This window comes from Oncorhynchus clarkii, chromosome 11 (genome assembly GCF_045791955.1).
Source record: "Oncorhynchus clarkii lewisi isolate Uvic-CL-2024 chromosome 11, UVic_Ocla_1.0, whole genome shotgun sequence".
Taxonomy (NCBI): domain Eukaryota; kingdom Metazoa; phylum Chordata; class Actinopteri; order Salmoniformes; family Salmonidae; genus Oncorhynchus; species Oncorhynchus clarkii.
In genome coordinates, this window is record NC_092157.1 from 17741526 (window position 1) to 17755343 (window position 13818).

Here is a 13818-nt window from a genome sequence, read left to right on the forward strand (position 1 = left end):
GCGTTGTCTTGGCTGTGTGCTTAGGGTCACCCAAACTTCCCGGCTGGAGAGTTTGTGTGATGAAAGTTGGACAGAGGATTTCGAAATCTCTGTGCAAGAAACACTTTGAACGAACTTCAAAAAATTGTTAGGTTATTTTCTGGCAATTGTGCCGTTATTATGTGCCAGATGTTTATAAATAGCCTATTTGCAAGATTGACTTGTTATTTCAATAGGCGTAGGCTACTGACTAAAATCTGGGTTTAGAATTGCAATTTAACTTTGCCATGGTTTGCTGAGCTAGATGCAGGTAGCTTATAGCCACTGATAGCCCAACATCGAATTTCAAGGAAAAGTCCACAATGAAACTGACATTAAGTGTTGCGATAGAGCTGTGACCATGATCACAATGGATAACTTTCAATTTAATTAACTAAACATGGCCATTAATAATTTCATAATAACAACAACAACAAACAGCGTTATAGGCTGTTTATTAAATCAGTTTGCCAGCTCCAGGTAAGCTACACAAGTGGCACAAATTGATTTACAATGGCTACAGTGATATCGTCATTTCAACATATTTATTGTATCAAATGGTAGATTACAGTAGCCTACAATGGCATAGAAATGAATAGCCAACAGATGAAAATGTACCCTATCATTCTCCACATTTAATGTATTTTTAAGTGTGGTCTTTGTGGACTCATCTAAAGAGCTGTAGTGCGCCTAAAGTTGTTTTCCAATGCTTTGTCGCATCAGTTCTAGCGCCTTGATGTTTCATGGAAAAAGGGTGTCTCCATAATGACCAATCTAAATAGCCTACCAACAACTGGTAAAAAAAAAGTTGTCACGACGTGCGTGCTGCTCTGTTTCCGTAGCTGTGTTCGAATACTCATAATAACCGCACTAACCATACTATTTGCGACACAAATTGTTAATGTGTAGTATGCTTATTGGTCATAGTATGGATATAGTTATTATTTTTTCTTTAACTAGGCAAGTCAGTTAAAGAACAAATTCTTATTTTCAATGATGGCCTACCAAAAGGCCTCAGGCGGGGAACGGGGGCTGGTAGTAAAATTACTAAAATATATAGGATTACAACAAGTTTACTGAAATGAACTAATAGTATGTAGTATATACTCATTAAGTATGTAGTATACAGTATGTTATTATGGGTAATCGAACACAGCTCGTGACTCAGCTGGCTCTGCTGCAGCACTCTCAACCAGTGCTCTCTCAATGCACACACCCCCCTGACCCTCCCCCTCCTCACCATTTACTCACTCACTCATTAACAGCCTGCTCACTGCCTGATAGTCAGCAGCAAGTAACAGTGAAATATATAGTAAAAAAAATACAAAAGAGATAAATGCCATGGCGCCCGCAGTGCAATTTAGAAGTAGCTCACCAATACATTTTCACCCACGACATCGTTTTCAGCGTAGCCTAATTTCGTCTGAAAACCACAAACATGACAACACTGCACAAAAGAGTGTAGCAAGATGACTGCGTCCCATGAGAGATGAAAACTCTCGACACCTAGGTCAGGGGAGAACTGCAAGTCCGCTGGAGCCAAACATACAGTACGTCTCTCTATCTTGCGGGGTAAGCGTGGTCCCCAAACTTGAAGGCTAAAACCGTAAAGGGGTTCCCGGTGGACAGACAAGTCACACAGACAACTAAGACAAACCCTCAGTGCCGCAATACAGTACTGGTCAACCAAACCGAGTATCTCACAGGTTGGTACACTGTCACAAGTATTCAAAACAAGGACAACACTCAAACGAGATGGCACAAGCCAAACCGAGTGGGGGGACAGCATAGCACCCAGATGGAGAGGCTAGCTGCTCCAAGCTATTGATTAGCAGCGGGTATACTTCTGCGATTTTACACTACATAGAGCTCTTACCAAGCGAATCCTCTTCTTCTTTAAGTTTCTATTGGCGGATTGCAACCAACTGACGGGTGCATATACACCTACTATACTAGAGTGCAAGGCCAGTCACGACCTATCTATAACGGGGGTTCCCAAATGTTTTCACTAGGAGCCCCCCTTTTAGCATTGGGGAACGTCCCACACACCCCTGCGCGCGCACACCCCACATCTATTTCTATGAGCACAAGCACTGTTCATGACACAAACTGTTCACATCCCTCTTGTTGGTGGAGAGAATTTAGCAGGTTTAAAGCTTATTTTCTGCAATTCTACACATTTTGTCATGGGATGCAAAGAACATTTTACAGGTTTAAAGCAAATGTTCTTGTAATTCTGTACATTTTTTCATGTGTATTCATGTGATATTTGAGTGACAAAAAAATTACAACAATATCTATTGGCTAAAAAAACGAAATAAAAAACTTTAACTGGCGTGCGCCACAGTTTGGGAACCACTGATCTATACCACTAACTCTGAATTTCTAATAAAATAAAATAATTTCCTACAAACCTCACTACTCCCATCACCCCCACCCAAAATACCACCCACTCCCCATTCCAGTGCAACGTCTGACCCTGTCAAACAACCTCTCCTTTTGTTCAACCGTTTCCTCTGTCATACAGCCATTAATCATTCCAGTACCATGTTTCCCTATCAATTTCGAAGAGGAATTCAATCCCATATGCCCTAATCTCATCCTAGATAACATAACTTCCTCCCTTTTGCTCCCATTATATGACTCTATCCTGCGTACAGATTTCCTTGTCAGAAAATCCTCTCTGGAATGAGCCGTGGTTTTTATATGGCAATTGGAAACCAACTTTAAGGTACTGCCACTAACTGGACTGGAGTGTGGACCAGAGACAGTGAAAGTCTAAATCCTACCCAATATTATCGTTTCCCTAAGGAAACGAAGTACATAATAAAATACTACATCCCTTGAAGATTTCCCCAGCAGTTCACTTAATCATTGCTCTTTTTATTTTAATTAAACTAGGCAAGTCAGCTAAGAACAAATTCTTATTTTCAATGACAGACTGCCTGTTCAGGGGCAGAACTACAGATTTGTACCTTGTCCGGGGGTTTGAACTTGCAACCTTCCGGTTACTAGTCCAATGCTCTAACCACTAGGCTACGCTGCCGCCCCATTACTCTTCCAATCTAATAACAATCTCTCCCTTTCCCTCCCATATTTCTGGCACTGAAATAGAGCGTGTTCCACTGTCTCCATCTCCTCCTGACAATGATCACACCTCACAGTCGGATGTTTCCCCACCACTTTCAATGTACTATTTAGCCTTGTATGTCCCAGTCTCAGCCTTGTGATTACACTTTCCTCCCTTCTCTCTCGGCCCGAGGACCTCCCTGCACCCACCTTTTCCTAGATCTTATACAGGTGTCTTTCATTTCCCTCCCTTATCCACAAATCTTGCCATTTGTTTTTAACCCCTGTTTTTATTAACCCCCTGGCTTCTACTTCACTGATTAACAGTTCTATCTCAACATGAAGATGTTTTAGAGCCTGCTTGGCGATAACATCGACCTCCTCATTCCCCTCTACTTCCACATGAGCTGTTACTAAGAGGAACATCACAAATACCCACATCTTTTTCACCCTATACAAGCACTGCAAAACCTCACACAAAACATCCTTTCTGATCTGAGACACAAATTAATTTAAGCTCATCAGTGCTGCACAGGAGTCAGAGCACATGACTACCCTGTTTGGCCTCACTTCCTCCACCAACTCTGCAGCCAATAGTTTGGCCAATAACTCCATTGCTCTTTTTATCACTTCCACCTTAAACTCAGGAACATTAAAGCTGCACCTGTCCTTCCTGGTTTAGGGTCCTTAGATCCATCTGTGTATATATTCAAGAAAGCATAGTATTGTGTTTTTAAATGTTCACATACAACTGAATCTACTCCACAACAGCTTCTTCCTCAGCTTATGTAAATAAGGTATTTCTGTTTTTTATTTGTAATATACTTGCTAACATTTCTAAATACCGGTTTTCACTTTGTCATTATGGGGTATTGTGTGTAGATTGTTGAGGATTTTTATTTATTTAATCAATTTTAGAATAAGACTGTAACGTAACAAAATGTGGAAAAGGTCAAGGGGTCTGAATACTTTCCGAAGGTGCTATATATAGCATTTTCAACGCCATTCTATCTGCCCCTCACTTCATTCCTGACAAGCAACTACTCTGACACTAATATGGTCCGTCCGCCCATGCCATTCGAGTGTCAAACCAGACACCCAGGAACCTAAACACCTTCCTCTCCAGATTCCTTCCATACAGCTTCAAGTAAATTTCCTCCCCAACCTTCCTTCTAGAAAAAAACAGTCTGTGTTTTTTCAATTGAGAACTTGAATCCCCACCTGAGGGACCACCGCTCAACTTCACTAATCGCTTCATGAACTCTTCTGGCTGTATGGATAATATTTCTCCCTCTCTTCCACAGTGCCCCATCATCTGCAAATAATGACATCCCAATATCAGATCTCAACTGGGAGAATACATTGTCAGTGATAATGAAGAATAACAAAGGACTAATGACACTTCCCTGGGGGGTACCATTATCTACCTCATAGCTTTCTGACATAAAGCTTTCCACCCTCACTTGTAATGATCGCCCAAAAATGTAATCCTTTATCCAGTTATAAGCCCTTCCTCCAACCCCCATGATATTCAGCTTGATAAGTAGGCCTGCCTTCCACATCATATCATAGGCCATCTCTACATTGAAGAAAACCGCTACCATCACCTCCTTATTTAGCTGTCCTAATGATCCTCCTTACTACTGCTTGTGCTTGTTTATTCTGAATCAGGTGCTGGTAATTATGGGACCTTTTCATCATTCTGAAAGCCCTGTTCCTACACTTCACTGCTTCTCTACATTCTTTAGTCCGCTACGTACCCGAACCCGGGTCTGTAGTAATGCCTCTAACACTGCGAATCAGTGCCTCATACCGCTGCCCTACTTGTGAGGCCCTCGAATGTAGGCATTTTTGTAGAGAATGCTAGTTATACTAGTTATATAGCCATGCACATCGTAGTCAAAATTGTGCACTATTGCCACCTGCTGGAGTGCAGTGCAACGGAGTCTACTGAATATAGTGATACCTCTTGATGTACTGTGAGTCATTATGGAAGGAGAAGGGCAAAGGGGATACCTAGTCAGTTGCACAACTCATTTGCATTCAACCGAAATGAGCTGTCTGATGCAAGCATTTGATATCTCTAAAACATTTAAATGATTGAATTCTCTTGTTGTAAAATGGAGCCCAAAAGGCAAATAGTTCTGACTATCATCCCACACCCAACTGTAGGTAATGTTCAAACTAATTTCTGTTTAATCTCCGAACCAAAGCGTGATTCCTGTCTGGCTCATCCTCATTGTTGTTAAAACTATTAAAACAACAAGAGCACTGAGTGTTAAAGTAGAATTAGATTTCTCTCAGAGCTGTTGTGGAAGGAAGAGCAGTTTATGGCCTTACAGTACCTTTCTGAAGTAGACCTGCATGTCTGGTTCAGAATAGATCTGGTATTGTGTAACAAATGCAAGTAATGATCTCCCTGCCTCCCTACAGGCACACAGAAAATATGTCTGATCATTCTCAACCAGCCTTTGGAAAAAGACAGTCTTCACACACTCTGGAGTAAAGGTATTCATCTTGTAGCTTTAATATTCATTAGTGTTGGGCACCAACATTGATCATTCATATGATACCAATAATATTGTTTTTTCTTTCCTCTTAGCTTACACTATTGTGAAATAAAGCATACATGACCGTTGCACAAAACTCTTTCTCAGACCTTCGTGCAGGCTATCAAGTCAGCATACTTAATTGCCCTGCTGATGGCCCATCAGAGGTGGATGATTTGAGATTGGTTGGCTTCCAGAATATTCACACCTGGCCGTTTGGCCAATTAGCAGTTGTCTGGACTCAGCAGAGCTGTGGGGGTGAATACTGAAGTGAACATTTACACCGTTTTTATTGGTATCTTGATCTTTCTTGGTATCTTTCCATATCAGTGCTCATCTCTACTAATTATCAAATTCTAAAATGTATCCTTCAGTGTAAAGTTAAGACAGCATTGTTAGGTCTGTACTGATATGGCTGTCTCACACCTTTTTGTTGGGGGTATGTTTTGAATCTGTGCTTGAGAGTGGGAAAGTTCCTATAGAGAAGGGCGCTACATTACTTATCACGGTGTGTTTGCCAGTACACACACACACTCTTGTGACACACGTGTGTGTTTAAAACAGAATATGTCTCTCTGCTGAATGCATTGGTTATTTTAAACAAGGTGCTTAGAGAATGCTTCTATTGCTCCTATGCAGTCTTTCCCCATGACACAAAAACAGACTCCTTAATAAAGCCACAGGTTCAATTTGAATAGCATTAATAAATTGTGAAATTTGCAAACGGAATGCTTCAAATTCCCCAAAATACGAATAACATTAAAAGTTGGATCTGGGGACCGCATATTTTGTTTTTGGGTAAAATTAGAAAGGAGTTTTCTTTATTACTATTGTTACACATGCATTATGTTTGGGAGCAATAGGAAATAAAAGCAAAAAGTTGTTTGCACACAAAACAGACATATACATCTTAGCAAGATTCGTCCACCTCTTTCAGCTAAGCAAGGTCTCTCTCTCTCTCTCTGTAGCTCTCCTGCGGGCGTGTGCAGATGGTGCGGCCAACCACCTGTATGACATCACCGCTGGACAACAAGACAGGTACAAGTAGCCACTCTGTGTTTTTGAATATTTCTCTCCTTCCTAAAGGACAGATACATTAACTCTGGGGTTCTCAAACGTTTTGGGTCTGGGCACCCCTTTTGTGATAGAAAATTCATCAGGGACCGCATCATAATCAGAACACAAGAGAATGCCAAGAGTGTGCAAACCTGTCATCAAGGCAAAGGGTGGCTATTTTGAAGAATCTCAAATATAAAATACAACACTTTTTTTGGTTACTACATGATTCCATATGTGTTATGTCATAGTTTTAATGTCTTCACTATTATTCTACAATGTAGAAAATAGTAAAAATAAAGAAAAACCCTGGAATGAGTAGGTGTCCACACTTTTGACTGGTACTGTATATATATATATATAAATATTTATATACACAACATGACCAAAAGTATGTGGACACCTGCTCGTCGAACATCTCCTTCCAAATCATTGGCATTAATATGGAGTTGGTCCTCCCTTTGCTGCTATAACAGCCTACACTCTTCTGGGAAGGCTTTCCACTTGTTGTTGGAACATTGCTACGGGGACTCGCTTCTATTCAGCCACGAGCATTAGTGAGGGCAGGCACTGATGTTGGCCGATTAGGTCTTGCTCACAGTCGGCATTCCAATTCATCCCAAAGGTGTTCGATGGGGTTGAGGTCAGGGCTCTGTGCAGGCCAGTCAAGTTCTTCCACACCGATCTCGACAAACCATTTCTGTATGGACCTAGCTTTGTGCACAGGGGCATTGTCATGCTGAAACAGGAAAGGTCATTCCCAAAACTGTTGCCACGAAGTTGGAAGCACAGAATCGTCTAGAATGTCATTGTATGCTGTAGCGTTAAGATTTCCCAGCCCCAGACCATTATTCGTCCTCCACCAAATTTTACAGTGGCACTATACATTGGGGCAGCTAGCCCTCTCCTGGAATCTGCCAAACCCAGATGTGTCTGTCGGACTTCCAGATGGTGAAGCGTGATTCATCATGCCAGAGAACACGTTTTCTCTGCTCCAGAGTCCAATGGCGGCGAGCTATACACCACTCCAGCCACACTTGGCTGCTCGGCCATGGAAACCCATTTCATGAAGCTCCCGATTAACAATTATTGTGCTGACGTTGCTTCCAGAGGCAGTTTGGAACTCAGTAGAGAGTGTTGCAACTGAAGACAGGTGATTTTTACGCGCTACTCACTTCAGCACTTGGAGGTCCTGTTCTGTGAGCAATTGTGGCTTACCACTTTGCGGCTGAGCCGTTGTTGCTCCTAGACTTTTCTACTTCACAATAACATCACTTATAGTTGACCGGGGCAGCTCTAGCACGGCAGAAATTTGACGAACTGACTTGTTGGAAAGGTGGCAGCTATGGAGATTGCATGGCTTTGTGCTCGATTTTATACACCTGTCAGCAACGGGTGTGGTTGAAATAGCCGAAATCACAAATTTGCAGGGTTGTCCAACTACTTTTCTGTATATATATATACGGACCCCCATATTTCCCAAACTGACCCTTTCCAAAATCCTCTTCTCTCTTTATTTTTCTTGTTCTCTCATCTAGTTTTCTTCCAGACTACATCAGTGGGGACTTTGATTCTATTACTGCAGAGGTCAAAGCTTTCTACACAGAGAAGGTGACACACACACACACACACACACACACACACACACACACACACACAGTGTGCGATTGTGTTCAGAGCCCAGGGTACATAAGTGTTTACTGTTTGAAATGGAGATGACACCCTGAGTGTTTGAGAGACGAGGAGTAGGCACCCAGCCATGATGACTCAGCCATGATGAGTCATGTAAATAGCAGCGTTCTCTGTCATCTAGGAGAATGAGCCCAGTTTAACACTGATCACCCATTATTCACTGTATGCATTATATTATGGTAGTGATATTAGAGGTACATCGCTCTGGTTCTTTACACCCACAGTACTCTGTTCCTTCTAATCAGAGACTGACTTGGACAACTGGCCAATCACTATGTAGAGAAAAGAAAACCAATAAAAAAACACATGACCTTCCAGTATCTACCTGGATTATGTTATGGTAATGTTATAGAATAGGGTTGGATTTATTATAATATTACTCAGAGAATCTGAAGCTATGGTAATGTTAGAGAATAGGGTTGGATTTATTCTAATATTACTCAGAGAATCACAAGCTATGGTAATGTTATAGAATAGGGTTGGATTTATTATAATATTACTCAGAGAATCTGAAGCTATGGTAATGTTATAGAATAGGGTTGGATTTATTATAATATTACTCAGATAATACCCCAGGAATAGGCGCAATGCCGTCGGGGGTACGCCAAATAAAAATGTGATTCATAAAAAAAAAAAATTTAACACATTTTCAAACAGTCCATTTATATTTTCCAACTGGGCTATACATTTGGGAGAGTTTTTTTTTCTCGCTTGAGTAGCCTCAGTTCATTGCCAAAAATAACATTTAACCATCTAGGGTTCAGCGAAATAACAACACAATGTCAAATACAGTAGCCTAGTCAAATAATTAACATCCAATCACATTAACTGTTACTCTCTCGCAGGAATTCCACTAATGGTTGTCGTGGAATATCGAATCAAAAGGAAGAGAGAGTGCAGATTCTTTCAAACAACACTTTATCATAAGATTTGCAAAAATGGTGTATCAACCTCCCACTCAAAAGTGTATAGTTGAAAAGCTCAACAAACAGTGCCGGTTCAATGCTTGTAGAGAGAAAATACATACAACCCCTTTCTGTATATGTGGCAGTCAGCAGATAGTGTGTAAAAGGTAATTCGTTGTCTGTGTAAACTTAAGATAGCACAAGGTTGATAGCCCGAGGACTCAACCGTCTAACTGCATTCACATCAGCAAACACTATATCATACTCCTTTCTGCAAGGTTCCATACATGTGACTTTCTGTAGATAGTAAACCCACAGGATTTTACATGCTGCGGTTGCACCCAAACGTTTCTTAGCTGTAAGCCCAGTCTTATGACTAGGTCACACCAATACAAGTTTGTATCAGGTTAGAAAAAACACTAGCATCTAACAAGAGGCTATTCTTTAAGCAGTAAAACACGGGATAGCATGACTAATTGTGTACTTTTCCATGACATTTCCTCCCTTTTGAGACTAAGTCTCAACCTAATAGAAAATGACTTACATGCATTTCCATTAAACAAGCATTAACATGAGGGAAAATAAAATACTTTCTTACACTTAGTACATTACAATTGTAAATTACCTCTGTTGTCATTGAGTTTCAACACTTCATAGAGTGCAATTCATTCTCAGAAAGGGGAAAGAAACATGAATTCAAACATCAGTACATACTTTATCACCACACACAAGGCAATAGCTTCGTTGAGACTATCCATATTGCCACAGGGTCACCATGACGGTAGACCGTTAACTCTACTTTGGGAGCACCATTTACAGAATGTCTTAACATCTGGTACATAATAATGACACAATTACCAGAAAATAACCTTAAAGTTCATCCAAGTATTTATTTAGCAGTCATAGAGTAGAATCGACATTCATTGATTTGGAAACAGATCTGGCAAGGTCAATAAAAGTAGATAATATTTTCCCTCATTATGTCACATTTACTCCGCAATGATTTTTTATTTGATGGAAACCCTCATTTGGTTTCTTACGTCATTACAAGTTATGTCTACATTCAGTGTTAATTCTTCCGAACTCTTACTGAGGGAAAAAAACTAATTTTCAAGCCATATGTGCTATTTTATTTAAATGTATTAACCGGACAGAGAAAATCCCATAAGAGTTTATAGTTTCATTGGTTAGGGTAAGTGAATTCCCCATACTTTCATGTCATGAATTTAACAAATATTGCCCCTACACTCACTTTTCGAATGACCAATCGCCCCACACACGCTTCGGGTATTTTTCTGCTACCCCTGCAATATCCATGCTGATAACAGTTGTCAAACCTGCCGTCCAAGCAGACGTACACATTCAATCAATATCAAATCTAATCACATTTTATTGGTCACATACACATGGTTAGCAGATGTTAATGTGAGTGTAGTGAAATGCTTGTGCTTCTAGTTCCGACAGTGCAGTAATATCTAACAAGTAATCTAACAAATTCACAATGACTACCTTATATACATAAATGTAAAGGAATGAATAAGAATATGTACATTTGAAGTCGGAAGTTTACATACACTTAGGTTTGAGTCATTAAAACTTGTTTTTCAACCACTCCACAAATTTCTTGTTAATCAAATCAAATGTATTTATATAGCCCTTCGTACATCAGCTGATATCTCAAACCCCAAACAGCAAGCAATGCAGGTGTAGAAGCACGGTGGCTAGGAAAAACTCCCTAGAAAGGCCAAAACCTAGGAAGAAACCTAGAGAGGAACCAGGCTATGAGGGGTGGCCAGTCCTCTTCTGGCTGTGCCGGGTGGAGATTATAACAGAACATGGCCAAGATGTTCAAATGTTCATAAATGACAGGTATGGTCAAATAATAATAATCACAGTAGTTGTCGAGGGTGCAGCAAGTCAGCACCTCAGGAGTAAATGTCAGTTGGCTTTTCATAGCCGATCATTAAGAGTATCTCTACCACTCCTGCTGTCTCTAGAGAGTTGAATACAGCAGGTCTGGGACAGGTAGCACGTCCTGTGAACAGGTCAGGATTCCATAGCCGCAGGCAGAACAGTTGAAACTGGAGCAGCAGCACGGCCAGGTGGACTGGGGACATCAAGGAGTCATCATGCCAGGTAGTCCTGAGGCATGGTCCTAGGGCTCAGGTCCTCCGAGAGAGAGAGAAAGAGAGAATTAGAGAGAGCATACTTAAATTCACACAGGACACCGGATAAGACAGGAGAAGTACTCCAGATATAACAAACTGACCCTAGCCCCCCGACACATAAACTACTGCAGCATAAATACTGGAGGCTGAGACAGGAGGGGTCAGGAGACACTGTGGCCCCATCCGATGATACCTCCAGACAGGGCCAAACAGGAAGGATATAACCCCACCCACTTTGCCAAAGCACAGCCCCCACACCACTAGAGGGATATCTTCAACCACCAACTTACCATCCTGAGACAAGGCCGAGTATAGCCCACAAAGATCTCCTCCACGGCACCCAGCGGGGGGGGCGCCAACTCAGATAGGAAGATCACATCAGTGACTCAGCCCACTCAACACTCAAGTGACGCACCACTCCTAGGGACGGCATGAAAGAGCACCAGAAAGCCAGTGACTCAGCCCCTGTAATAGGGTTGGGGGCAGAGAATCCCAGTGCAAAAAGGGGAACCGGCCAGGCAGAGACAGCAAGGGTGGTTCGTTGCTCCAGAGCCTTTCCGTTCACCTTCACACTCCTGGGTCAGACGACACTCAATCATATGACCCACTGAAGAGATGAGTCTTCAGTAAAGACTTAAAGGTTGAGACCGAGTTTGCGTCTCTCACATGGGTAGGCAGACAGTTCCATAAAAATGGAGCTCTATAGGAGAAAGCCCTGCCTTCTAGGGACAATTAGGAGGCCTGCATCTTGTGACCGTAGCGTACGTGTAGGTACGGCAGGACCAAATCAGAGAGATAGGTAGGAGCAAGCCCATGTAATGCTTTGTAGGTTAGCAGTAAAACCTTGAAATCAGCCCTTGCCTTGACAGGAAGCCAGTGTAGGGAGGATAGCACTGGCATTTTTTGGGTTATTATCAGGATTCTAGCTGCCGTATTTAGCACTAACGGAAGTTTATTTAGTGCTTTATCCGGGTAGCCGGAAAGTAGAGCATTGCAGTAGTCTAACCTAGAAGTAACAAAAGCATGGATACATTTTTCTGCATCATTTTTGGACAGAAGGTTTCTGATTTTTGCAATGTTACGTAGATGGAAAAAAGCTGTCCTTGAAACAGTCTTGATATGTTCGTCAAAAGAGAGATCAGGGTCCAGAGTAATGCCGAGGTCCTTCCCAGTTTTATTTGAGACGACTGTACAACCATTAAGATGAATTGTCAGATTCAACAGAAGATCTCTTTGTTTCCTGGGACCTAGAACAAGCATCTCTGTTTTGTCCGAGTTTAAAAGTAGAAAGTTTGCAGCCATCCACTTCCTTATGTCTGAAACACAGGCTTCTAGCGAGGGCAATTTTGGGGCTTCACCATGTTTCTTTGAAATGTACAGCTGTGTGTCATCCGCATAGCAGTGAAAGTGTTATGTTTTTGAATGACATCCCCAAGAGGTAAAATATATAGTGAAAACAATAGTGGTCCTAAAACGGAACCTTAAGGAACACCGACATTTACAGTTGATTTGTCAGAGGACAAACCATTCACAGAGACAAACTGATATCTTTCAGACAGATAAGATCTAAACCAGGCCAGAACTTGTCCGTGTAGACCAATTTGGGTCTCGAATCTCTCCAAAAGAATGTGGTGATCGATGGTATCAAAAGCAGCACTAAGGTCTAGTTAACAAACTATAGTTTTGGCAAGTCGGTTAGGACATCTACTTTGTGCATGACAGAAGTAATTTTTCCAACAGTTGTTTACAGACAGATTATTTCACTTATAATTCACTGTATCACAATTCCAGTGGGTCAGAAGTTGACATACACTAAGTTGACTGTGCCTTTAAACAGCTCGGACAATTCCAGAAAATGATGTCTTGATTTTAGAAGCTTCTGATTGGCTAATTGACATCATTTGAGTCAATTGGAGGTGTACCTGTGGATGTATTTCAAGGCCTACCTTCAAACTCAGTGCCTCTTTGCTTGACATCATGGGAAAATCAAAAGAAATCAGCCAAAAATTGTAGACCTCCACAAGTCTGGTTCATCCTTGGGAGCATTTTCCAAACGCCTGAACGCCGCAAGTATAAACACCATGGGACCAACAGCCATCATACCGCCCAGGAAGGGAACGCGTTCTGTCTCCTAGAGAGGAATGCACTTTGGTGCGAAAAGTGCAAATCAATCCCAGAACAACTGCAAAGGACCTTGTGAAGATGCTGGAGGAAACAGATACAAAAGTATATATATCCACAGTAAAACGAGTCCTATATTGACATAATCTGAAAGGCTGCTCAGCAAGGGAGAAGCCACTGCTCCAAAACTGCCATAAAAAGTTGGTTTGCAATTGCACATGGGGACAAAGATCATACGTT

General features: G+C 41.5%; 1 protein-coding gene across 19 annotated transcripts in view; it reads left to right on the forward strand.

Annotated features, from left to right (window-relative positions):
* The window catches only part of LOC139420313 (thiamin pyrophosphokinase 1), a 106938-nt gene that overhangs the window by 17030 nt on the left and 76090 nt on the right, over positions 1-13818 (forward strand). For 13 of the 19 annotated variants that reach the window (XR_011635493.1, XR_011635502.1, XR_011635496.1 and 10 more), the window contains exons 3-6: positions 5521-5595; positions 5745-5894; positions 6605-6674; positions 8231-8303. Coding sequence is in view for 8 of the 19 variants with exons in the window: in XM_071170268.1 (XP_071026369.1) it covers positions 5521-5595; positions 5745-5894; positions 6605-6674; positions 8231-8303 (368 nt within the window). In the remaining 11 variants the exon portion in view is untranslated. The remainder of the gene's footprint in view (positions 1-5520; positions 5596-5744; positions 5895-6604; positions 6675-8230; positions 8304-13818) is intronic. The other 6 variants (XR_011635497.1, XR_011635503.1, XR_011635499.1 and 3 more) reach the window with 2 other exon arrangements.